General features: G+C 60.3%; 1 protein-coding gene across 5 annotated transcripts in view; it reads right to left on the bottom strand.

Moving 5' to 3' along the window:
• Window positions 1-1,082: 1,082 nt before the first annotated feature.
• Window positions 1,083-22,841, bottom strand: part of ST6GALNAC1 (ST6 N-acetylgalactosaminide alpha-2,6-sialyltransferase 1) — a 42,811-nt gene continuing 21,052 nt past the window's right edge. For 4 of the 5 annotated variants that reach the window (XM_051838341.3, XM_051838340.3, XM_051838342.3 and 1 more), the window contains 8 exons: window positions 4,020-4,680; window positions 3,362-3,530; window positions 3,078-3,249; window positions 2,789-2,927; window positions 2,557-2,660; window positions 2,289-2,378; window positions 2,108-2,207; window positions 1,083-1,889 (listed from right to left, as the gene is read on the bottom strand). In XM_051838341.3, the coding sequence (XP_051694301.1) occupies window positions 1,698-1,889; window positions 2,108-2,207; window positions 2,289-2,378; window positions 2,557-2,660; window positions 2,789-2,927; window positions 3,078-3,249; window positions 3,362-3,530; window positions 4,020-4,625 (1,572 nt within the window). In that variant the 5' untranslated portion in view covers window positions 4,626-4,680 and the 3' untranslated portion in view covers window positions 1,083-1,697. Of the gene's footprint in view, window positions 1,890-2,107; window positions 2,208-2,288; window positions 2,421-2,556; window positions 2,661-2,788; window positions 2,928-3,077; window positions 3,250-3,361; window positions 3,531-4,019; window positions 4,681-22,841 lie in introns of those variants that run through there. The other variant, XM_089317894.1, reaches the window with a different exon arrangement.

Here is a 22,841-nt window from a genome sequence, read left to right as displayed (position 1 = left end):
TGGCCCGGACCCTGGTAGAATGCAAAGGCAGGGACACCACTCCCCCGCGGGTCAAGGCGGGTCAAGGGCGGGTGCCCTAGGAGCCATTTCACAGCTTAGAAACCCGCCCTAAGGAAATGCTAAAGGATTTTATGTATTTTTAAAATGTTTGTGTACTTACTTGGAAGGCAGGATGAGCCAGTGAGAGAGGGAGAGGTCTTCCGCCCACTGGTTCACTCCCCAGATGGCCTCAACCTGGGGCTCCATCCAGGTCTCCCACACGGGTGCAGGGGCCCAAGGACTTGGGCCACCCTCTGCTGCTTTCCCAGGCCACAGCAGGGAGCTGGATGGGCAGAGGAGCCACCAGGACCTGAACAGGTGCTCCCACATGGGATGCCGGCACTAGAAGCGCAGCTTCCCCTGCCGTGCCCCAGCCCCAGCCCCAGAGGACGCTGTTTTCAAGGGCAGGATCCTGACTCACAGCACAGCGCGGTTTCAATCATCACGCACAGGACAGTGGGCCCAGAAGATTAAAATGGAGCGGAAATGTCCCTGTCCGTCTTCTGTGTCAGACACACGCGCACGGCTGTGTTAGGGTTACCGGCAGTCCGTGCTGTTCGGGGTTCACCCAGGAGCAGAGGGCTGTGCGGGCAGCGTAGGCGCGCACTAGGCTGCACCACCCGGGTTCGCACGCTTGTGCTCTGGGGTCTCTGTGCAACAGAATCGCCTGACGGTGTGTCTCTCAGAGCAGTTCCGTCATCCAGCAACACGCGCTGTATACAGTGACCGTCGGGGCCGGCGCTGTGCCGCAGTAGGCTAAGCCTCCGCAGCCACATCTTGTGTGGGCGTCGGTTTGTGTCCGTGCTGCTCCTCTTCTGATCCAGCTCTCTGCTATGGCCTGGGAAAGCAGTAGAAGACGGCCCAAGTCCTTGGGCCCCTGCACCTGCGTGGGAGACCTGGAAGAAGCTCCTGGCTCCTGGCTTCAGATCGGCCCAGCTCTGGCTGTTGCAGCCTCTTGGGGAGTGAACCAGCCGATGGAAGACCTCTCTCTGTCTGTAACTTGTGCCTCTCAAATAAATAAACAAATCTTTTTAAACAAACGACTGTGTGTCCAAATTGTATTTATTTAACTGGCTGATTAACGAAGAAACCAGCAAGATGTAAATACTTGTTCAAAGGAAACTCCAAGAACAGACAGGCAGCCAGGAGTGCTGAAGCCGCAGTGTGCCAGCAGGTGCAAAACCGGCACTAGCCACGGGGAGTCAGCTTTGTTGTACAACATTTGTGTTTCCATGGATGACGTTGTCTGTGTGACTACAGTTTTCTACAGCACAGAGTTGTCAGGTAGCTCCAGGACAAGGAAAAGTGTGGACCCTTCTAGAACCTGACACTCCCGGAAAGACTCCTCCAGCCCATCTGCCGTGAGCGTAGGTGGTGCCTGCAGGACCCCCCAGCTGCGAGGAGAGCTGGAGCCCACACCACACCTGCGTCTCTGCGTTCGGCCTCCTTCCTCTGGACCCCGGAGCTGACACCTGGGGCGTCGGCCACCTGTCACCCACATGCTTAGAGACCCCTGGTCTCGGCGGCCTCCGCGGGGCGTGCGGCAGCTGCCCCACCTCTGTGGACGGCCGGTCCTCCCGCGGGAGCCTCCCTCTCTGCAAGTGGTCCCTGGGAGACGGGCAGCACGGCGGGGAGGCACGAGGCCGCTGCGGCTCCGGTCAGCTCTTGGCCCTGGCAGTGTCAGGGCGCTGGAACAGCCGGATGAGGCCCTCGTCGTGCAGCCGCTTCCACACGTCTCGCTCCAGCTTGAAGTCGTGGTTTATGTAGAAGATGAGCTTCTTCCAGGTCTTGTCATAGTAGTGGTCAGAAAAGCGCTCGTGGCCCTCGGTGATGAAGCCGTAGGCACTCACCTGCACGGCGGAGGGAGGAGACAGGCGGCCTGCAGGTGCTGCTCCCAGGGCTAAGTCTGGGGCTAAGCCCCCATATCCTGGTTCCACCCCTGGGGTCTGGGCGCAAGTCCCCTGGGTGCACATGCACCGTCCCACACCCGAGCCCACTCTCCCTCCGGCCAGAGGTGAGCGCCCGCGCAGCGCGGGCCTGGGGAGAGCCCAGAGCGGTGGCAGCGTACCTTGTCACAGAGGTGGAGGGCGGTGAGCAGCAGGAGGGCCCCCGTGGTGGGGCGGTATATTCTCCAGTGGGCCGTGTCCAGGGTCTTGGACCTCAGGAATCTGTGAAGGCACCCAGGTCCCCGCTGTGAGACCCCTGGCGGGACGAGGGGCACGGGGCCCTCCACCTGCCCCCACTCTCACCTGTTCTTCATGTACCGGAGGAAGTCCGGGTGCAGCAACAGGTACTTGTCCAATGTCAAGGCTTCCTTGAATGCTTCCTGGGGCCTGCGCCTGTGGTCCAGAGTGGGTCACTCGGGCTGTCTCTGACCCCGCCTGGGTGGGCCAGGTCAGGGTCAGGGCATGGCCACCTGCAGGCGGTCACTGAGGCTGTGCCCGCCTGTCCAACCCTTGTCGGCCGCTGACTGCCCGGCTCGATCGGGGGGTGGGGTGGGGTCGGGGCAGCGGGTACCTGAACCAGAAAAGGTTCTTCTTCGCCAGCGTCTGATTCTGCAGCAGGGCTTCCAGCCACTCGAAGTCCCGGGTGCCTTCCAGGAAGTGCAGGTAGCGGATGTCCTGCGGGCCAAGGGCAGCGTGCGGTCTGAGAGTGCGGCCTTGGGGCCCCAGGGCTGGGCAGCCCCGCTTTGCCCCTGGGGTGAGCGGAGCCTGGCCCCCCGCGCCCACACCGCGCCCTCTCCGGTCACCTTCCCCACGGGCACGCTTTGGAAACCCCGAGAGCCCAGGATGAGGAGGGACTGGGTCACGGAGAAGGCGGTGAAGCCGTAGAACGAGGTCCGCGTCCCCACGTCCTGCTCGTAGCCTTTGATGACGGCTCCGCTCAGTCTGCGCAGAAAGACAAGCTCCCCCAGGACGTGTGCGTGCAGAGGGGCGGTGCGGGGGTGCGGGGACGGGAAGGAGACGCGGGAGGGCGGGAGGCATATCCCGAACTCTGTCCCCAGCTGAGGCCCGCAGGAGGGGCTGACCGGGGCTCACCGGAACACATAGTCGTGGCTGTCGATCTCCTGGCCCACCTTCGAGTTGTTCAGGATGCCGCCGTTGCCCACCACGGCACACGTGATGCACTGGGAGCCCCCAGGGGGGTTGCTGGCCAGGAGCAGCTGCTGCTGGGGCACTGGGGGGAAGTGGGCCACCACCTTCTGTACCACTGCAACGAGAGGCGGGGGTGAACGGGTGTCGGCGGCCTCCGGGAGGGAGGCCGATGGGAGACAGGGGCCCGGCCGCCCACCGCCCCCTGCCCTGGCGTGTTGGGGACTCACGGGAGTGGTTGAGCTCCATGAAACCAAAGGGCGGCCCGAAGTGCTCCAGGCGGTCCCACTCGCTCTGGTTGAAGTGTCCGGAGTCCAGGAACAGGGTGAGGTTGGGCAGGAAGAGGCTCCGGAGCCACGGCGACCTGGCGGCTCTGACCTTGATCGAGTCAGGGCAGCTCTGCGGGCAGGAGGGAGGGCCAGGTCAGGCCACAGAGGCCAGGGCTGGGCAGGGCGCAGCCCACAGAGCCTGGGTCGCCCCTGCCGCCTGCACGCCCTCAGCCACGGGGCCCGCGATGGCCCCGAGGGGGGAGCCGAGTCCTGGAAGCGTGCGGGCAGGTAAGGAGGGCCGCGGGCGTGCCTGTGCCCAGACCGCTTTTCTAGAAGGCACTGAAGTTGTGGGGTTGGCTTTGCAGGGAGTTCAACGCCTCGGGGATTAGGGCTTCTCTCCCCCTGCCCCAGGGCGAGGGCTCGGGGTCAAGTCCCAGAGGGGGTCTAGGCAGGTCCCTGCCACTTTCCCGTGCCCTCCCTCCTCTCCTGCCATCATGGGAGGGGAGGAGGGGGCTGGGCATGGGTGGGGAGGGGGCGCAGGCTGGAGGGTGGGCTGCTGCCTCCGGGGCAGGGGGGCCTGCTTGCAGGTGTCAGGGAGGCGGTAACGGCTGAAACTCACCGTCTTCAGCCCCGCCGCGTCCATGCTGTACTGTTCCTCAAAATCCCACCGGGGCTCCGACTTGAAGTTGGCGGCCTTCAGTCTCGGGGTTCCCCGTGTGCTGGGGGGCTGGGCAGGGGCTGGGGTGACCGGGACCTTCTTCGCTGGGGCCACAGCCACTGTGGTCGCTCCGCTCTTTCTCGTCTTGGCTGTGGCTGCTGCTGGGGTGGTGGTGGCGGTGGTCTTGGGTTTGCCCTGACTCGGTGGCACCAGTCTCTTGGCTGTGGTCCCTGCCCTGCCCTGGGGCTTCACCACTGCCGACTTGGAGGCTGTCGGCCGCCGCGTGGGGTCCCGGCTTCCTTTGGTCGTCTTTGTGCCCGGAGCCGTCTTCGTTGTTGGTGCCTTTGTCTGGTTGGAGACCCTGGCTGCAGCCTGCCCTGGCGGAGAGACCGTGTCTGCCTCATTCCTGTCTCCTGCCTGACTTTTCGCCGACGCTGTGGCTGCTGGGCTGGGCGCGTGGCGCCGCTGCTCTGGGGGTGCCTTGGTGGGCTCCGTCCTCACGCTGTCTCCCGCTGGGTGGCGTGGGTCCAGGGTGCCGCCCTCTAGCACTGCCTCGGCCTGGGGCATGGCCTTTGGTGGTAACTCTGGAGCTCTCTCTTTAACGTCCTGTCTGTACTGATACCTGCGGACAGAGACGAACATCGCGTACAGCGGGTAAGATAGCAGCCGGGACACCCACGTCCCGCACTGGGGTGTCTGGTCGGAGGCCTGGCTGCACTTCCAAGGCAGAAGCCTGCTACTGCGAATCCTTGGGGACAGTGGTGATGGCCCGCGTGCTTGGGTCCTTGCCACCCATGTGGGAGCGCCAGACGGAGTTCCAGGCTCCTGGTTTAGGCCTGGTCCAGCCCTGGCCATTGCAGGAGAAAATCAGTGTGGAGGAGACCTCTCTCTCTCTCTCTGCCTTTCAAATACATACATTTCAAAGAAAACCGTAACCAGGCGCTGACGTTGTGGTGCGGTGGGTCAAGCCACTGCCTGCCATGCCAGCATCCCCCATCTCAGTGCCAATTCGAGTCCCAGCCGCTCACTTCCGATCCAGCTTGCTGCCCACCTACCAGGGAAAGCAGCAGAAGAGGGCCCAAGGGCTTGGGAGACCTGGAAGGAGTGCCTGGCTCCTGGCGGTGGCCTGACCTAGCTGTTTGGGGAGTGAACCAGTGGATGGAAGACCTCTCTCCCTGTGTCTCTGTCACTCTGCCTTTCAAATAAATAAATAAAACAACAAAAAAAATTTTTTTTACAGGCAGAGTGGACAGTGAGAGAGAGAGACAGAGAAAGGTCCTCCTTTACCGTTGGTTCACCTCCCAATGGCTGCTGCGGCCGGCGCACCGCACTGATCCGAAGCCAGGAGCCAGGTACTTATCCTGGTCTCCCATGGGGTGCAGGGCCCAAGCACTTGGGCCATTCTCCACTGCACTCCCTGGCCACAGCAGAGAGCTGGACAAGAAGAGGAGCGACCAGGACAAAATCCGGCACCCCGACTGGGACTAGAACCCGGTGTGCCGGCGCCGCAAGGCGGAGGATTAGCCTAGTGAGCCGCGGCGCCAGCAAAACAAGATCTTAAAAAGAAAAGCATCACTGGTATTCATTCCTGTGCCTCCGGTCAGCTCCAAAGCAGGTGCAGGGAGGGGCCGCCGGCTCCCAGCTGCTCCCCTGCGCCCGGCACCGCTTCCTGAAGCCGCCCTTGGCCAGCGAAGGAGCCTCGGCAGCAGTGTGGAGTTTGGATGCTGGATTTGGAAGCCAGGACCAGAGCCGAGACGTTTCCTGGGCGCCGAGCCCGCCCCTGGCTTCCTCTTGCCCCCCCCCCCCCCCGCCCGCCCCGACTCCGCCTCTCGACTCCGCCTATCGGGACGTGACCTCAGGTGAGTCAGGCCCCGGCTCGGACTGACTCAAGTGAACTCTCTCTCTTTTCTTTAATTTTCAAAGACAGCTCTCACTCGACTTGCTCTGCAATTCGAGAACTGGGCAACGCTTCCTGCTCCTGGAGCACAGGCGATCCAGTTGCATAACCTTCTTCACAGGGAGCGGGACACTGGCCCCACCCGGACCATCGCTGCCAGCCTCCATCCCAGACGGTCCGCCTTAAAGATTTACTTCCAGGGCCAGCACCATGGCGTAGCAGGTTAAAGCCCTGGCCTGCAGCACCGGCAACCCAAACGGACGCTGGTTCAAGTCCCGGCCGCTCCACTTCTGATCTGGCTCCCTGCTAATGTGCCTGGGAAAGCAGCAGAAGACGACCCAAATGCTTGGGCCCCTGCACCTGCATGGGAGACCTGGATGAAGCTTTGGCTCCTGGCTTTGGATTGGCCCAGCTCCGGCTGTCGCGGCCATTTGGGGGGTGACCCAGCAGATGGAAGACCTCTCTCTCTGTCTCTACCTCTGTCTGTAACTCTGTCTTTCAAATAAAGAAAATAAATCTCTAACTTGGCTAAAATGTGTCCAGAGCCCACTCAACTGGCTTCCACTCATGGCAGCCACTGGGGGTGCCAGCCGCAGGCCAGAGAGCCGTGCCAGGGGCTGCCGAGCCCCAAGGGGCGGGAGAGTGGCCTCCCCGGGCAGTGAGGAAGGCTGCCTGGAGGAGTGTCCCCTCCAAGGAACCTGAGGAGCCGGAGGACACAGGAAACACGGGTGCTGGGCTGCGGGAAATCACGATTCCCAGGGTGCAGGCCGGAGGTGTCCCTGCGGTGGGCGCTGTGCGTGGAGGAGAGAGCTCAGAACTCCGCTCAGTCCATTGTTGGACAGGAGCCATCAGAGGATTTTCAGTGGGGAGGTGGAGGTGGTCGTGGAGGCCTGGTCTGACTTCCAGTCTAGAACGTTCCTCCAGCAGTAGCGAGAGATGGGTTCTGACCTCCATGGGTGCTGGCTCCAGGGATTGTATTTACTCTCTTATCTTTATTTAAAGATTAACTTTATTTATTCGAAAGACAGAGTGACAGAGAGAGAGAGAGAGAACTCTGCCTTACTCTGGCTAGGCCAGGTGGAAGCCAGGAGCCTGGCGCTCCATCCAGGACTCCCATGTGGGTGCAGGGGCCCGAGAGCTCCTGGACCATCCTCCACTGCCTTCCCAGGCGCATTAGCAGGGAGCTGGATCGGAAGTGGAGCAGCCGGGACTTGAGGGGGCCTTGTGTGGGATGCTTAACCTGCCGCCCCTCCCTTCTGCTTCTCTAAGTGGCCTTCCTGGGGGGCTGGGGGCTGGGGGCGTGGAAGGGTGGGGTGCTGGGGGCTGGGGGCTGGGGCGTGGGAGGGTGGGGGCTGGGGGCGTGGGAGGGTGGGGGCTGGGGGCTGGGGGCTGGGTGCGTGGGAGGGTGGGGGCTGGGGGCTGGGGGCGTGGGAGGGTGGGGGCATGGGAGGGTGGGGGCTGGGGGCGTGGGAGGGTGGGGTGCTGCACAGGTCTTTAGGGAGATTCCTGAGAAAAAGACTTCCTGTGCACACGGGTTCCACGTATCCAACTCCTGCTCCTTGGCCCGGCCTCAGGGGCTCCAACTTCCTCATTGCTCCTTGGCCCCGCTTGTCCTGAGCACCGTTTTGTTCTCGCTGTGTGTACCCGACTAGCTGACGTCACACAAAGGAAACAAGAACCAGCATGCCACAGATGGCGCACGGCCAGCGCCTGCATTGCGTCCCCAGCAACGCAGGCAGCCATCGTTTGCACTCCTAGGACCATCTCCTGGCAACATGGCCTGGAGATGGACGCTCCCTCCTTCTGCTCCTCACCCCCACGGACGTCCTGGGTCTCCAGTGGCTCCCAGGGAATCCTGCACGGGCTGGGGACCTGCTCAGTCCACTCCCGCCTCCTCTGCTGCTGCTAACCCAACCCAACGGCTGCTCATTCATCTCTTGACAGCAAATATTGACCGTACATCTCCCGTGAGCGCTGCTCCCTGGGCCTCGTGCACCTGCTAAGCCAGACATACCCCTCCTGTCTACACTGCCAAAGACACAAAGGGGAGGAGAAGGAACCAACAAACGGCGTGGACAGGAAGGGATGCCTTGGGGGGCAGCCTGACCCAAGCTCCAGTTCCGGCAGTAACGGCGATGCTGAAACCGGACGAGGTGTTCACCGCATCGTGTTTTGGGGGCTGTTTGTCCAGGGCGATGCCGTCTCGTCCCCACGTCACCAGCTCCCAGGAAGCAGATGTCCTGACCTCCCTGGCCATCGCCCCGGCACGGTGCCACACACCGCAGTACTTCCGAAAGGCTTTCTGAGCGCAGGAGGAAGTGGACTTAGAGAAAAGCGTGAAAGGAGGGGGAGACGTGTGTGCACAGTCGGTCCCCGCGGAGGAACATCGCACTCAACAAATGTTTACGAAATGTCTCCTGTGTGCAGCGCCCCAGGAACAGGGCTTGGAATGAGGCAGGGCCCTTCGACCACGGAGGACACGGTGGACACGGTGGTCCTCACTCGAGGGTGGAGGCGAAGGGGATACTTGGTAACTGGAGGAAGAAGGGCCCAGCCCTTGCAACGTGCGAAGTGGGCGGGGCCCCCGCGGTGACCCCTGCTCCTGGCGGGCCTTTACCGCCTTCCGGCCAGCTCTCTGGGCCACCACCACGCTTCTTGGCTTCCTCAAGGAAACTCACCTGCCCAGGCCTTGCAGGAGGGGCCCTTCTCGGTTCTGACCTTGAAACTGAATGAAGACCTAAAGTCCCTCGTGGCTGAGAGCAGAGGGCGGGCAGGGGCGTCCTCACCTCTTCCCTCCCTGGGGACCTGCCTCCCGGAGCACACCCGTTTTTAACTGGTGGAGAGCTGGCTGCCACAGTCCTAAGCTGATGGTACTAAGAGGGTGGCGCCTTGAGGAGGGCCTCAGGCACCAGGATGCGCCCTGGGAAGCGACTTCCTGCCCGACGCTTAGTCATAGAAATCCAGTCTGGTCCAGCTGCTCACCTTTGCCCGCCCTCCGCCAGGCCCATCCTCCACCCTCGCTCGAGGCCAGACCCACAGCACCGCCCAGTCTTGGCCTTGAACCTCCAAAACGGCGAACGAAATAGAATTCTGTTACAGTCGTGAAATGCCAGGACAGAGAGCGCTTCTGCCTGGGTTTAGTGGCCCCAAGAAGTCACCCCAAATGATCGCGACTTCAGACCACAAAGGAGGCAGCGTGGAGCGTGCCCACAAGGCTAATAGCCTTCAAACTCCAGCTCTGCCTTCCGTTTCCATTGAAGAAAAGAGGGGAACAGAGAGTCTCAGCGCAGCCTACGGCAGGAAGCCGTGGAGCCGCTGGGAGATCTGAAGCCGGTCTCTTCCCCAAAGACTTGGTCTCCGTCTGGCCTCTGCTTCCTGGAGTCTTCTTTTAATCTTCCATCCATTGGTTCACTCCCCTAGCTGGCTGCAAGGGACAGAGCTGGCCTGGGCAGAAGTCAGGAGCCAGGAGCTGCATCCTAGTTTCCCACGTGGCTGCAGGGGCCCAAGCACTTAGGCCGTGTTCCACCGCCTCCCAGGCACTGTAGCAGGAACTGGAGCAAAGCAGAGCCGCCGGGACCCGAAGCAGCACTCTGCATGGGGCTGCCGCGTGGTGGGCAGAGGCTTAACCCACCGAGCCGTGACACCGGCCCTGCCGTGTTCTCTGCTCTGCCCATTTGAGCCCGCGTGGGCGGAAGGGGGCCCGGTCCGTGACACCTGTTCCACCAGCTGTTGACCCTCCTGGCTTTTCATCCTCAGGAGAGAGACGGAGCCTCTCGGGTCCCAGCTGCGTCCCTGTCCACACCCTGGGTCACGTCCAGGGCCCACTCCGTCCCTGGGAGGAGGACCATTTGGTGAGGTGGGCAGACACCACCCAGTGCCATTGGCTGCAGCCGGGAGACCTGAGCTCGCCGGGAGCATCTTCCCCACGGACTCCTCGTTCACCGAGTCCACAGCTCGGACGGCCGTGGGGATGTGATCGGGGCTCGCTCGACGCGCCTCGGATTCAGCAGCTCGGACGGCCGTGGGGATGCGATCGGGGCTCGCTCTACGCGCCTCGGATCTGACAGCTTGGACGGCCGTGGGGATGTGATCGGGGCTCGCTCGACGCCCCTCGGATCTGACAGCTCGGCGGGGGCCCCGAGCTGGCATGGCCACTAGTGAAACCCCTGGCTGTCCACTCGGTTTAGCAAACAGCTCGCGTCTCGCAGGCAGGCTGCTTCCATTGCCCGTCCCCCACCCCCACCACCAAGAGGCCCGTGGACGCCCCCGCCCCGACTGCGCTGTGCTGGGAGTTGTTCTCTGAGCAGCGCCGACCCCACCTCAAACGTCTTCCTGGCGGGCAGCAGCTGCGGCTGGGAGAGGTGTTGGGGGGTGGCCTTTCCCGTGATCCCTGCAGGGGTGAGGCCCGCCTCCCCGGGATCCGGGATCCGGCCTGAGATGCCCCGAAGGGCTGTTCTGTCTGCAAAGGCTAGGGTGGATCGGTGACTCCGGGAGTGTTATAGCATGCCCGTAAGTCTCTCTGCATTCCCGTAATGACAGCTACAGTTGCTAGGGATTTGCATGGCATTTCCTGAGGGAGTTAATCGTGTCCAGGGGCCGAGGGACCCCGATTCATCTCGTTCTGACTTGTGGTCCTGACTTGTGCACCGAAGCTGGCCAGGGGCCGGGGAGGGCTTTTCTCTGCTAAGGGCTTCTGGCTCCCATCCAAGCACAAAGCAATTTAACTCCACGATTCTGATCTACTTTGTGATATAAAAAATACTGCAATTAAAAGTGAATTTATCAGAGCCGGTGCTGTGGCATAGTGGGTAAAGCCGCCACCTGCAGTGTTGCCATCCCATATGGGCGCCAATTCGAGTCCAGCTCCTTGCTAATGTGTCTGGGAAAGCAGCGGAAGATGGTCCAAGTCCTTGGGCCCCTGCACCCGCATGAGAGACCCCGAAGAAGCTCCTGGCTCCTGGCTTTGCCCTGGCCATCTGGGGAGTGAACCCGAGGGTGGCAGATCTCTCTCTCTGTCCTTCCCTCTAGCTCTCTGTAACTCTAAGTTCCAAATAAATAAATACATACATCTTTTTAAAAACAAAAAAAAAATTATCGTAATAGGGACCACATGGCTCTATTCACTAAAAGTAATAAAAATAACAAATTGTCTGGCAGCCTCTTCCCCTTTTGTCTTCAAGTACACATCACCCAGGGAAACCTGGAAGAAGAGAGACAGCAGGTGGCACGGAGCTGCAGCGGGTGAAGCACCCTGTGTGGGCATCGGTTCAAGTCCCGGCTGCTCCACTTCCAATCTAGCTCCCTGCTGGTGCTCCTGGGAAAGCAGCAGAGGATGGCCACGTGCCTGGGCCCCTGCACCCACGCGGGAGACCTGGATGGAGTTCCTGGCTCCTGGCTTTGGCCTGGCCCAGCCCTGGCTATTATGGCCATTTGGGGAGTGAACCAGTGCGTGGAGAATCTCTCTCTCTTTCTCTTTGAAAAACTGTCTTTCAAATAAATATATTAGAGAGAGAGAGAGAGAGAGAGAGAGAGATGGCAAAAGTTTCAAAGTTCGGTTGTGCCTGCAGCCAGCAGCTGGCCAGAGAGCAGAACCCGGGCGTGGGGTGAGCCGGGGGATGCTGCGGGGGGGTGGGTTGGAGAGGCTGTCCCAGCTGGCGTCGGGGAGTAACCCCATCGCAGGCGGCTCCCCACTAACACCATCGGAGCAGAACATTTCACTGAGGACCAGCAAAGAGCCCCACACTCCCGTGGTTCCCTCAGCAGCTCTGCACGTGGGCTTCCCCGTGCTGTGGCTGAGGTCCGGCCGGTTGCACCTGCCCGTCTTGCTCTGAGCGGCTGGTCACCCACACTTAGCGTGGCTCCCCCCTGGAAGTCCTGGGCTCTGGTCTCCACACCCACCGCTGTCACCGTGGCTCTGTCTGGCCCCGGGGTTAGGGCCTGCTTTCCCCTCCCCAGTCACTCGCTGGTTTCCCCAGCTCCTCCTTGAAAGGGGAACCAACAAACCCGGCTCACGCCCTGCCTCCGAGGCCTTGACCTTGAGTGCTGTTGGCTGCAAGACCCCCTGCTGGCAGCCCTCCTGGTGTTGTCCTGCGTCAGCCCCCCTCTGAGCTTGGATTATTTATTATTTATTATTTATTTCTTCCCGTGCATGGGCCGTTCGCGGTTTCGAGCTGCACGCTGAGCGCTGGGCGTGTCTGCGCTCTGCCTTAACTCTGTTTCCTGGGAGAGAATCGCAGAAGCGGGGTTCTCTCATTCCTCCGTTCTTTCTAAAATTCAAAGCCGGCTTGTTTGGATTTGGGGGGCCGGCTAAATCCTACTGGGGCCGATAGATTTGGGGAGCTGGAGAGAGAGTTCAGAGGAAGTGAGTGTCGCTGATCCTGGTGATTCCGTGGCTGGATCTCATTTCCAGATGCCCCCCCCGCCCTAACCCCCCCCCCCCGCATGCAGGCATCCAGAACATTCTGAGGTGCCCCTCGCCCACCTGTACCCTGAACACCGTGGGCCTGGACGACAGCAAGCAGAGGCCTGGAGGCTGCATGCGCAGACTCGGGGTGTGGAAGACGGGGGGGGGGGGGGCACCAAGCCCACCAGGCAGGGATCACAGAGAAAAGGAGCCGCGACCCCGCGGCTGGGGGCTCTCGTCCCTAACGCAGACTGGTGAAAGCAAAGCTGCTTTAAAAACATTTATTTATTTATTTAGAGGCAGAGTTACAGACAGTGAGAGGGAGCGACAGAGAGAAAGTCATTCTTCCATTGGTTCACTCCCCAGATGGCCACAACGGCCGGAGCCTCACGAATCTGAAGCCAGGAGCTTCTTCCCAGTCTCCCACGCGGGTGCAGGGGCCCAGGCACGTGGGCCATCTTTTTCTGCTTTCCCAAGCCACAGCAGAGAGCTGGATTGGAAGAGGAGCAGCCGGGACTCGAACCGCCGCCCACGTGGGATGCCAGTGCCGCAGGCGGAGGATTAACCTGGTGAGCCACGGCGCTGGACCCCCAAAGCTGCTTTTTCTTATGGAGCTATGGTGTCCGCGGGAACAGCCACCCCGGGGTACCCCTGGGGTGCAATTTAGTGCAGGAGTTATCAGAACCAGTCCCCCCACCCCGCCCTCCACTGGTGCTCTAGGTAGGGGCACATGGCATTTCTCTGCTCCTGCCCTCTCCCCACCCCCACCCCGTCTTCTGCTGAGAAGCAGAGAGGGAGGGGAGCACAGTGGGCTGTGACCCTGTTCCCTGAGCCCCTGTGCAGAACCCCCCGCCAGGGCACTGGGGGTGGGGAACGCCCAGCCCTCCCCGGCCCCCTGCCCCCCACCCTGCTTCAGTCTGGCCCTGCCGAGGCAACCTTGAAGTCCAGCAGATGCACAGCAGGCTACATTTCACGTTACTCATTGTGTATGGCCGGTGACTGATGGGATTAACATCCACAGGTCCTTGACAGAGAAAGGCGTTCCCCACCCCGGCCGTAGCTCCGGTTCCTGATGACACAGGAGGAGGCTGTGCGCACACATCGGGGTGGCGCCTCCAGGGCAGCGATCGGGGCTGCAGCTGTCGTCTGCCCGAGACGGAACCTCTTCAAGTTCGTGGAACTTGAGTCCAGGACAGAACGGACTTCTTGGCACTGGAGCTCGGGGCACAGAGCACCCTGCCCTGAGCCAGCCCTTGGGCAAGATAAAGAAGCCCTGGAGTCTCCCAGTTCTCATCCATTAGCTGAGTATCTCAATGGCCATCTGCAAACAAACCGTCCCCAGGATTTCACAAGCCACAGAACAAAAGGCGCTGGGCTGTGCTTCAGGGCGGGGCAGCCCCGGGGCAGCTGCTGCCATAGCAACAGACTCCCGTGGGTTCCAGGGTCCCCAGACCACTCTGATGGCCGGCTTCAAGGCGGTGGGCAGATCCCTGCACCTACAGCCCGTGACCACTTGAAGTGGAGAAATCAAGAGACAGCGGAAGCAGGTTATTCAGGAGCGATGTGGTGGTGAGGACCAAAGGAAAAAGAGTGACAGACCCCAGAGAGGGGGCGGGAGGCCAGGTTCCTTGTCCTGTTTGACTTTAAAAATAAAAAGTGTGTGTGACTTTAATAACAATCAACAATTAAAGAGAAGCGCTGAAAACTAAATGAGCAAGTGCGGATGGCGCCAGGGGTTCAGAGCAACCCTCGGGGGCTGTGGCTGTGGTCACTGGGGGGGCTGTGGCTGTGGTCACTGGGCTGGGGGGGCTGTGGTCACTGGGCTGGGGGGGCTGTGGCTGTGGTCACTGGGCTGGGGGGCTGTGGTCACTGGGGGGGCTGTGGCTGTGGTCACTGGGGGGCTGTGGCTGTGGTCACTGGGCTGGGGGGCTGTGGCTGTGGTCACTGGGCTCCAGGGGCTCCCCGGCTGGCGGGGAGCAGCTACGAGGAGGCACCAGCTGGCCACACAGAGAGCTCGCGGGGAATGCAATGGAAAGGTGAGTGTATTTGGGGCGGAAAGCAACTGGCACCCAGGACGCTCTCTGACACCCAGGAAGCTCTCCGACACCCAGGACGCTCTCCGCGCTCACTGGCAGATTGGAGGGGGCAGGGCTGCGACCCCGGCACCAGGACCTTGGCGCCAGTCCTGTGGAGGGGGTGCAGGAGCCACCCACAATGGGCCCTTTTTCTTTCTAGGAATTCAGTTTCCGGTGATACGAGCAGTGTGGACTTGGTACACAAAAAGCAGAAATGCGTTTCCCGGCACACAGGGGCCACAGCCTCGCACGATGCCGCCCGCCCGAGGGCACCTGGGCAGCTGATCCCTTCTTTGCCCATCACGGAGCCGGGGGGCAGGGGGGCGCAGTCATTTTGGAGCCTTATTTAGCCGTTTTCTTCCTGGTTCCCTGACGCTAGCCGTCAGAGTCAGTGCCATGTCTGAGATTTGGTGAAGTAAAGACAGTGGCTCAGCGGAGTTAGCAGGGAGCAAGGGAGCAGGACTTTGCAAGCCACCACCCCTTGGCTGGGGATGGGGGTGAGAGGAGGAGGGAGAGCAGGGAGGACGGAGATCTGGGGTCTCCTGGTCTGCGTTCCCAGGGCCTAACAAGACCCCTGGAGGAAGTGGCTCTAGGCCGGGCCCAGGAGGACAGCACCAAGGGCAGAGCCAGAAAACCCTTAGGGGCTGGCGCTGTGGCACGGCGGGCTAAGCTGCTGCCTGCGACGCCAGCATCCCATGTGGGTGCAGGTTCGTGTCCTGGCTGCTCCACCTCGGCTCCAGCTCCATGCTAATGTCACGTGGGCCCTGCACCCACATGGGAGACCCTGAAGGAGCTCCTGGCTCCTGGCTTCGGATTGCGTAGCTCTAGCAGTTGCGGCCATCTGCGGAGTGAACCAGCGGATGGAAGACCTTTCTCTCTCTCTCTGTAACTCTGCCTTTCAACTAAATAAATCAATCTTTAACAAAAAAAAAAAAAAAAAAAAAAAAAAAGGAAAGAAAATCACGACACCCAAGCCAGGAGGCTCTGACCGGGCGGGGGCTGGCCGTCTCAGCCGCAGCTCCGTGGCTAAGACTCATTGCCCCGCCAGGCTTTGACCGCACCTCGAGTCCCGGAGCCCTCGATGCCACCCTGGGGGTGGAGTCGGAGGTGACGCTGGCCTGCAGCTTGGTGGACGTGGGTGGAGAATCAGAAACCGGCGGGTTACAGAAAGTCGAGTTGCGCTTCTTGGAGCCCAGAACACAAAGCGAGAAGTGGACTCCGCGGGTCCGCTTTCCAGCTCCCTCACGATCACCGCTGGAGCCCAGGCGGGCACAGCTCTCCCACGGCACACGCAGCTGCGGATCTGCGGGCTCGGGCGGATCTGCACGCCGGCCAGCAGCTCGGAGACCAGGACCAGGACCGGGACGTCGGCAGGTGGGGGTGAGCCGCTTGGGTTTGCCTTGAGATGACCCAACCCAAGAGGCGCTCAGACACCAGGGGTGGATCACCGCACTGTCCTTAGCCCTCCCCCTGCACTCCCCAGCTTCCCGTCACTCAGCAGGTCCTGCTGGCCCGGCTGACGCTCCGTCCACACCGTCCCTGCCTGGAGTCCCACTACCACTGCAATGGCTTCTGAGGTATCCCCCCGCGCCACCCCTCCCCCCACGCATCTCAGAGTCCACTAACAGCAATCCGCATAAAGCGTAAAATTAATCTAAGATTGTAGATAGCTGTGAAGTTTGACTTTTTCGGCGAGTTATTCAAGGCCACGAATTCATTCTTCAACAAGCATTTAAAGAGCACCTGCCCGGGCCCGCGTCACGGCGTAGCGGGTAAAGCCGTCGCCTGCAGTGCCGGCACCCTATGAGTGCCGACTTGTGTCCTGGCTGCTCCACTTCCCATCAGCTCCCTGCTGTGGCCTAGGAAAAGCAGCGGAAGATGACCCAAGTGTTTGGGCCTCTGCACCCACGTGGGAGACTTGGAAGAAGCTCCTGGCTCCTGGCTTCAGCCTGGTGCAGCTGTGGCCATTTGGGGAGTGAACCAGCAGTTGGACAAGCTCGCTCTCTTTCTCTGTCTCTCCTTCTCTCTCTGTAACTCTTTCAAATAAACAAATAAATCTTTAAACACACACACACACACCAGCACTGGCACTGTGCTCAGGACCTGTTAAAGGCACTGAGGGTGCAGAGACGGATATGACTGTGCCTAACCACAGGAAAATCCTACTCTGGCAAAAAACACCCACACTCTGGGTTGCCATGACTCAGAGTGGGGGGAGGGGCAGAGGCTAAAAGGTCGGGCTCTGGAGCCAGCCTGCCTGGGTGTGCACTGTCTTTGGGCACCTGATTTATCTGTCTAAGGGGTTGACATCAGTCGGAACTCCTGGCTCCTGGCTTTGGTCCAGCCCAGTCCCAGGCGTTGTAGCTGTTTATGGAGTGAACCAGCAGGTGGACGGTTCTCCCTCCCTCTCTCTCTGTCTTCTCCTCCTCTTTGTAATTCTGCCTTTGAAATAACAAGGTAATTTTTTTAAGGGACGACGACAGCTCCCTGAAAGACTCGGTCCACAATGAATAAGCCAGTGCGTGCGAGTGCCGGATCAGTGTTGGGTTGAACAAGTCCCAGCGGCTCCCGTTCCTGGGTCACTGCTCAGACCGTGTTCTTAAAGTCCCTGCTTGAGGAAGTGTCGCTCCACCTAGGGGGTTGTGCAAACGCAGCCGGTGGCCCTGGCCTGGCCCTCGGGCGCGGTGGCCCGTTCCAACCAGTCCAGCACTCGGCCTGCCTGGCTCCATCACAGGGTGTGTGTGTGTGTGGTTTTTGCTTTTTAGGGTTTACTTGTTTATTTGAAAGGCAGAGAAAGGGAAAGAAGGGGAGAGAGAGACAGAGGTCTTCCATCCACTGGGTCACTCCTCAGGGGGCTGCAGCAGCCAGGGCTGGGCCAGGTTGAAGCCTGGATGCTGGAGTCCGGAGCTCCACCTGGGTCTCCCATGAGGGTGGCAGGGGCCCAAGCACTTGGGCCATCTTTTTTTTTTTTTAAGAATTTATTTATTTGTAAGTCAGTTACACAGAGAGAGAAGGAGAGGAGAGACAGAGAGAGAGACGTCTTCCACCCACTGGTTCACTCCCCACCTGGCTGCAGCTGCTGGAGCTGTGCCAATCTGAAGCCAGGAGCCAGGAGCTTCCTCCAGGTCTCCCACGTGGGTGCAGGGGCCCAAGCACTTGGGCCATCTTCTCCTGCTTTCTCAGGCCACAGCAGAGAGCTGGATCAGAAGTGGAGCAGCCGGGACTAGAGCTGGCGCCTATGGGATACTGGCATCGCAGGAGGCGGCTTACCCCACCCTCATTACTGCTAACCATGCCTCGCACACTCTCTCTCCTCCGTTAGACGGCAGCTCTCCTGAGAGCCTGCAATGTGAAGGAGTGGAAACAGCTCAGCACTGGAAGCCAAACCCCAGGTTCCCCGGATGGGAGGAATCACATCCACCTGCCTTGGGCCTCACGCTGGTCACGTTGGAGAAAGAAGAAAGTGATTAATCTTGGGCAGCAGCTGTGAAGGTCAGCGCAAAACCTCAAAAGCCACCGTGGGCTAAGCTGCCCCGGGGGAGACCGGCGGCCACGGTGAGCTAGGCTGCCCCGGGGGAGACCGGCGGCCACGGTGGGCTAGGCTGCCCCGGGGGAGACCGGCGGCCACGGTGGGCTAGGCTGCCCCGGGGGAGACCGGCGGCCACGGTGGGCTAAGCTGCCCCGGGGGAGACTGGGCAGCCACGGTGGGCTAGGCTGCCCCGGGGACGCCGGGACTCTGTGTCAGGTGCCGGTTAGAGTCCTGGCTATTCTGCGCCTCTGCTCCAGCTCCCTGCTGATGAACCTGGGAGGGAGGAGATGATGGCCGAAGTCCCTGGGCCCCTGCCACCCACGAGGGAGACCAGGATGGAGTTCCTGGTTTTTGGCTTTGGCCTGGCCCAGCCCTGGCTGTGGCGGCTGTTTGTGGAGTGAACCAGCGGATGGAAGATAAATGACTTCTGCATTCCATGGCTCTCGCTCCCTCTGTTAATCATTTCAGAACTTGATGGCTCAGTAAACTGAGCAACCTCAACGTGAGGCCTGTTTCCTGTTTTTCAAGATGTACTTATATACTTACCTATTTGAAAGGTAGAGAGAGAAAGAGAGAAAGAAGTATCTTCCGTCTTGTGGTTCACTCCCCAGATGGCTGCAACAGCCAGGGCTGGGCCAGGCCGCAGCCAGGGGCCGGGAGCTCCATCCAGGGCTCCCAGGCACTGGTGCCATCTTGAAATGCTTTTCCCGGGCCAGCGCCGCGGCTCACTAGGCTAATCCTCCGCCTTGCGGCGCCAGCACACTGGGTTCTAGTCCCGGTCAGGGCACTGGGTTCTGTCCCGGTTGCCCCTCTTCCAGGCCAGCTCTCTGCTGTGGCCCGGGAGTGCAGTGGAGGATGGCCCTGCACCCGCATGGGAGACCAGGAGAAGCACCTGGCTCCTGTCTTCGGATCAGTGCGGTGCGTCGGCTGCGGTGGCCACTGTGGGGGGTGAACCAATGGTAAAAGGAAGACCTTTCTCTCTGTCTCTCTCTCTCACTGTCCACTCTGCCTGTCCAAAAAAAAAAAAAAAAGCTTTTCCCAGGTGTGTTAGCAGGGCACTGGATAGGAAGTGGAGCAGCCGGGACTTGAACTGGCGCCCATATGGGATGCCGCGACACTGCAGACAGTGGCTTTACCTGCTAGGCCAGAGCACCGGCCCCAGCTCCTTTAATTTCTGGTCTCACTGTCACCCTCTGCCCAAGCAGCGCTTTGGGGTGAACACGGGGCGGTGGGGGGGGGGACGGGCTGGGACTCATCACCGAAGCTCAAAACCCAGCGCTGCCTTCACCTCTCCCCCTCTTCCGCCCCTGCAGCAATTCTCTCGATTTTCCACTTCTCTCTGCTCCCACTGACACGACCGCAGGCCGGCGCCTCACCACGGCAGCCAGCGCTACCTTGTCGTGTGCCTTTGTGTCGGGATCGCCGGCCGATGGAATCTCTGTCCCCACCCTGTGTGGCCACGGCTGCTCGGGCCAGCCACTCTGCCTTCCAGCCCGATGGCCTCCTCCCTGCCTAACAGCCTCTCTATGCAGCCCTCAGGGCCCCTGGGGGTGGGTGGGTAGGGGGCTTCCTCTACCCTACACTGCGGAGCTCCCGGCTCCGCCCCCATTTTCCCACAGGCGGGACTTACGTTAGGCCCGCCTCCTGGTCTGTGCGACTCTCCTGGCCCGCAGGCCCTCTCCGCTCACTCACCGGAGCCCTGCCTGTCTCCGGCAGACAGAAACCCTCCCCTGCAGGCCCTCTGCGCTGCGCCTCCTGGTTCCCTGTCAATCATCTTTGTTACCTAAACGGCCGTTGAGCAGGCTCCGTGGGCGGCTCCTGTCTGCCCCTGCTGGGCCGGCTCCGTGTGTCACAGTCACTTTCTAGGGGCCTGCGCTCGGCCCAGCAGTTAAAACACTGGTCAGGACACTGGCGTTCCAACGTGGGAGCACCCGGTTCGAGTCCCGGCTCCAGCTCTCCACTCCAGCTCCCTGCTCATGTGCACCCTAGGAGGCAGCAGGGTCCCTGCCACCCACCCGGGAGATCCAGACCGAGTCCCAGGCCCCTGGCTTCGGCCTGGCCCCGCGTGTTGGGAGCACTGGGGAGTGGAGCAGCAGGTGGGCCATCTCTCTCTGAGCTGCAAACAAAAAGCAATCTAAACAAATTACTATACAATCAACAATGCACAAATCCGGTTCTCGCTGCGTCTTAAGCTCAAGTGGCCTATCTGGTTCTGAGCTCGCCTCCTGGTTCCGCTTGCCCGCCCCTCGGCCAGGCCAGAGCTGACCCTGGCACTGAGGCTCGGGATGCGACTGGCAGAGCGGGGTGGGGGCAGGCGGCGGAGCCGGGGGGAGGGGCCGCCAGGATCACGGAGATGCCGACCCCCTCTTTCCCACGCCTAACTCTGCCTGTCGCTGCTGCTTCTGTCTGATGCCGGGGGTCCCTGCTGGCGTGGTGGTGTCTGCACAGTTGGTAAAGGTGGTTTCTCTGGGGAGGGGTCCTCCTTGGCCTGGAGGAGCCCCCAGGAGGGGCTCTGCTAAGGCCATGACCCCCATTGCCCCCCGCCTCATCTGTCGCTCCCAAACTCTCTTCTGCAGTGAGTCCTGGCCCGAGCAGGTGCAGGGGCAGCTCCTGGGCTGTAAAGCCCACTCCCCACCCCCGCTGAGCAGCTCCCTGGGCTCTGAAGGGCTCAGCGGGGGCAGGGAGGCTCCGTCTCCCGCCGGGAATAGGGAATATCACACTGGGGCCATCCCAACGCCCTGCTGCCTCCAGTGGGCTTCACACCCACCCCTTAGCTCTGGGGCGTGGCTTCAGCACTCTCACTGGGCCCCTCCCGCAGCCCACCCCAGGCCTCCGTCCGGGAGCCCTGTGGTCATCCTTTGAGCTTGTCTCTGCCTGGCTGCTTCCTGAAGCTCTGCTCGGCTGGGTTCTCATTCACTGCCGTCGATAGTCCAACAAACACAAATCCACCCTCAGGCACTCAGCAAAGTAACTTTCTGATAGATTCACTTATGGAACTGAAATTACGAAAGTACGGAAATTCACAAAATTCTGGAGTGCGACCGTCCTTCCTGAAGATTGCACAGAGACCAATGATCATAGATGGAAAAGTGGACAAAGCTTATCCGCATAAAAGTTACTCCAGGGGGCCGGCGTCGTGACGCGGTGGGTGCAGCTGCCGCTGCTGATCCTGCTCCCTGCTAATGCACCTGGGCAGGCCGTGGAGGACGCCCCAGTGCTGGGGCCTGCACCCACTGGGAGAGGCCAGGGCCGAGTTCTTGGCTCCTGGCTTCAGCCATCTGGGGATGGAAGGTCTCTCTCTGTCTCTCCCTCTCTCTCTGTTGCTCTTTCAGACAAAATCTTTTTTTTTTTTAAGTTACTTCTGTATAACTGAATATGCCAAAAATGACATTATAAAATAAGTATCAGGTCAGAGAAAATACTTAAGTATTTAACATCTGTGACTGAAAGGGTTCATATTCCCAGTACACAAAAAACACCTACAAGTAAGAAAAGGATAAACAGTTTCATCTAAAAAAGAGCCAAATATATAAACAAATCATTCACAGAAAAATGCAAATGATTAATAGACTCAAGAGGATCCCCTGGGGCTGGCACTGTGGTGCAGCGGGTAAAGCCGCTGCCAGTGATGCCGGCATCCCACAGGGGGACCAGTTCAAGTCCCGGCTGCTCCACTTCAGATCCAGCTCCCTGCTAATGCGCCTGGGAAAGCAGTGGAAGATGGCCCCAAGTCCTTGGGCCCCTGCACCCACGTGGGAGACCTGGATGGAGTTGCTGGCTCCTCACTTCAGCCTGGCAGTTGCGGCCATTTGGGGAGTGAACCAGTGGATGGAAGACCTCTCTCTCTCTCTCTCTCTCTCTCTCTCTCTGCCTCTGTCTAACTCTGCCTTTCAAATAAATACATGATTTTTTAACAAATAGACAAAAATAAAAAAGAAACCTGTCTACAGAAATCCACATAGACAAGTATGTGAAAAATGAGTGGTGAGGGCCAGCACTGTGGCGTAGCGGGTAAAGCCACCACCTACAGCGCCAGCATCCTATATGGACACAGGTTCTAGTGTCGGCTGCTCCACTTCCCATCCAGCTCTCTGCTATGGCCTGGGAAAGTAGTGGAAGAAGGCCCAAGTCCTTGGGCCCCTGCACCCGTGTGGGAAACCCGGAGGAAGCTCCAGCCATTGCAGTCAATTGCGGAGTGAACCAGCAGATGGAAGACCTCTCTCTCTCTACCTCTCTCTCTCTCTCTCTGCCATTCCTTCTCTCTCTATGTAACTCTGACTTTCAAATAAAATAAATAATTCTCTTTTTTTTTGACAGGCAGAGTTAGACAGTGAGAGAGAGAGACAGAGAGAAAGGTCTTCCTTCCATTGGTTCACCCCCCAAATGGCTGCTACAGCCGGCGTGCTGTGCCGATCCGAAGCCAGGAGCCAGGAGCCTCCCCCTGGTCTCCCATGCAGGTGCAGGGCCCAAGCACCTGGGCCATCCTCCACTTCGTTCCCGGGTCACAGCACAGAGCTGGACAGGAAGAGGAGCAACCGGGACAGAATTCGGTGCCCCGACTACGACCAGAACCTGGGGTGCCGACGCCGCATACAGAGGATTAGCCTAGGGAGCCGTGGCACTGGCTAAAATAAATAATTCTTAAAAAAAAAAAAAAAAGAAAGAAAGAAAAGAAAAGAAAAGAAAACCAGTCTAGAAGAAGAAGTTTTTTTTTTTTTTTTTTTTTTTGAAGGATGAACCTGGGAACTTGGGGTCCAGAGTTGGAGCTGTCTCCCTAGGTGGGAGGGCCCTGTCTCCCTGACACGCCTTGAGTGGGGCACACAGGTAAACCCTTTGCTGGAGGGCGAGGTAGCGACAAGTGTGCAAGGACCAAGCCCAT

The sequence above is a fragment of the Oryctolagus cuniculus genome, chromosome 17 (assembly GCF_051225735.1).
Source record: "Oryctolagus cuniculus isolate XC-2025 breed Fujian yellow rabbit chromosome 17, ASM5122573v1, whole genome shotgun sequence".
NCBI lineage: Eukaryota > Metazoa > Chordata > Mammalia > Lagomorpha > Leporidae > Oryctolagus > Oryctolagus cuniculus.
Note: the sequence above shows the minus strand (reverse complement) of the source record. Positions and strands in the feature narration are given on the sequence as shown.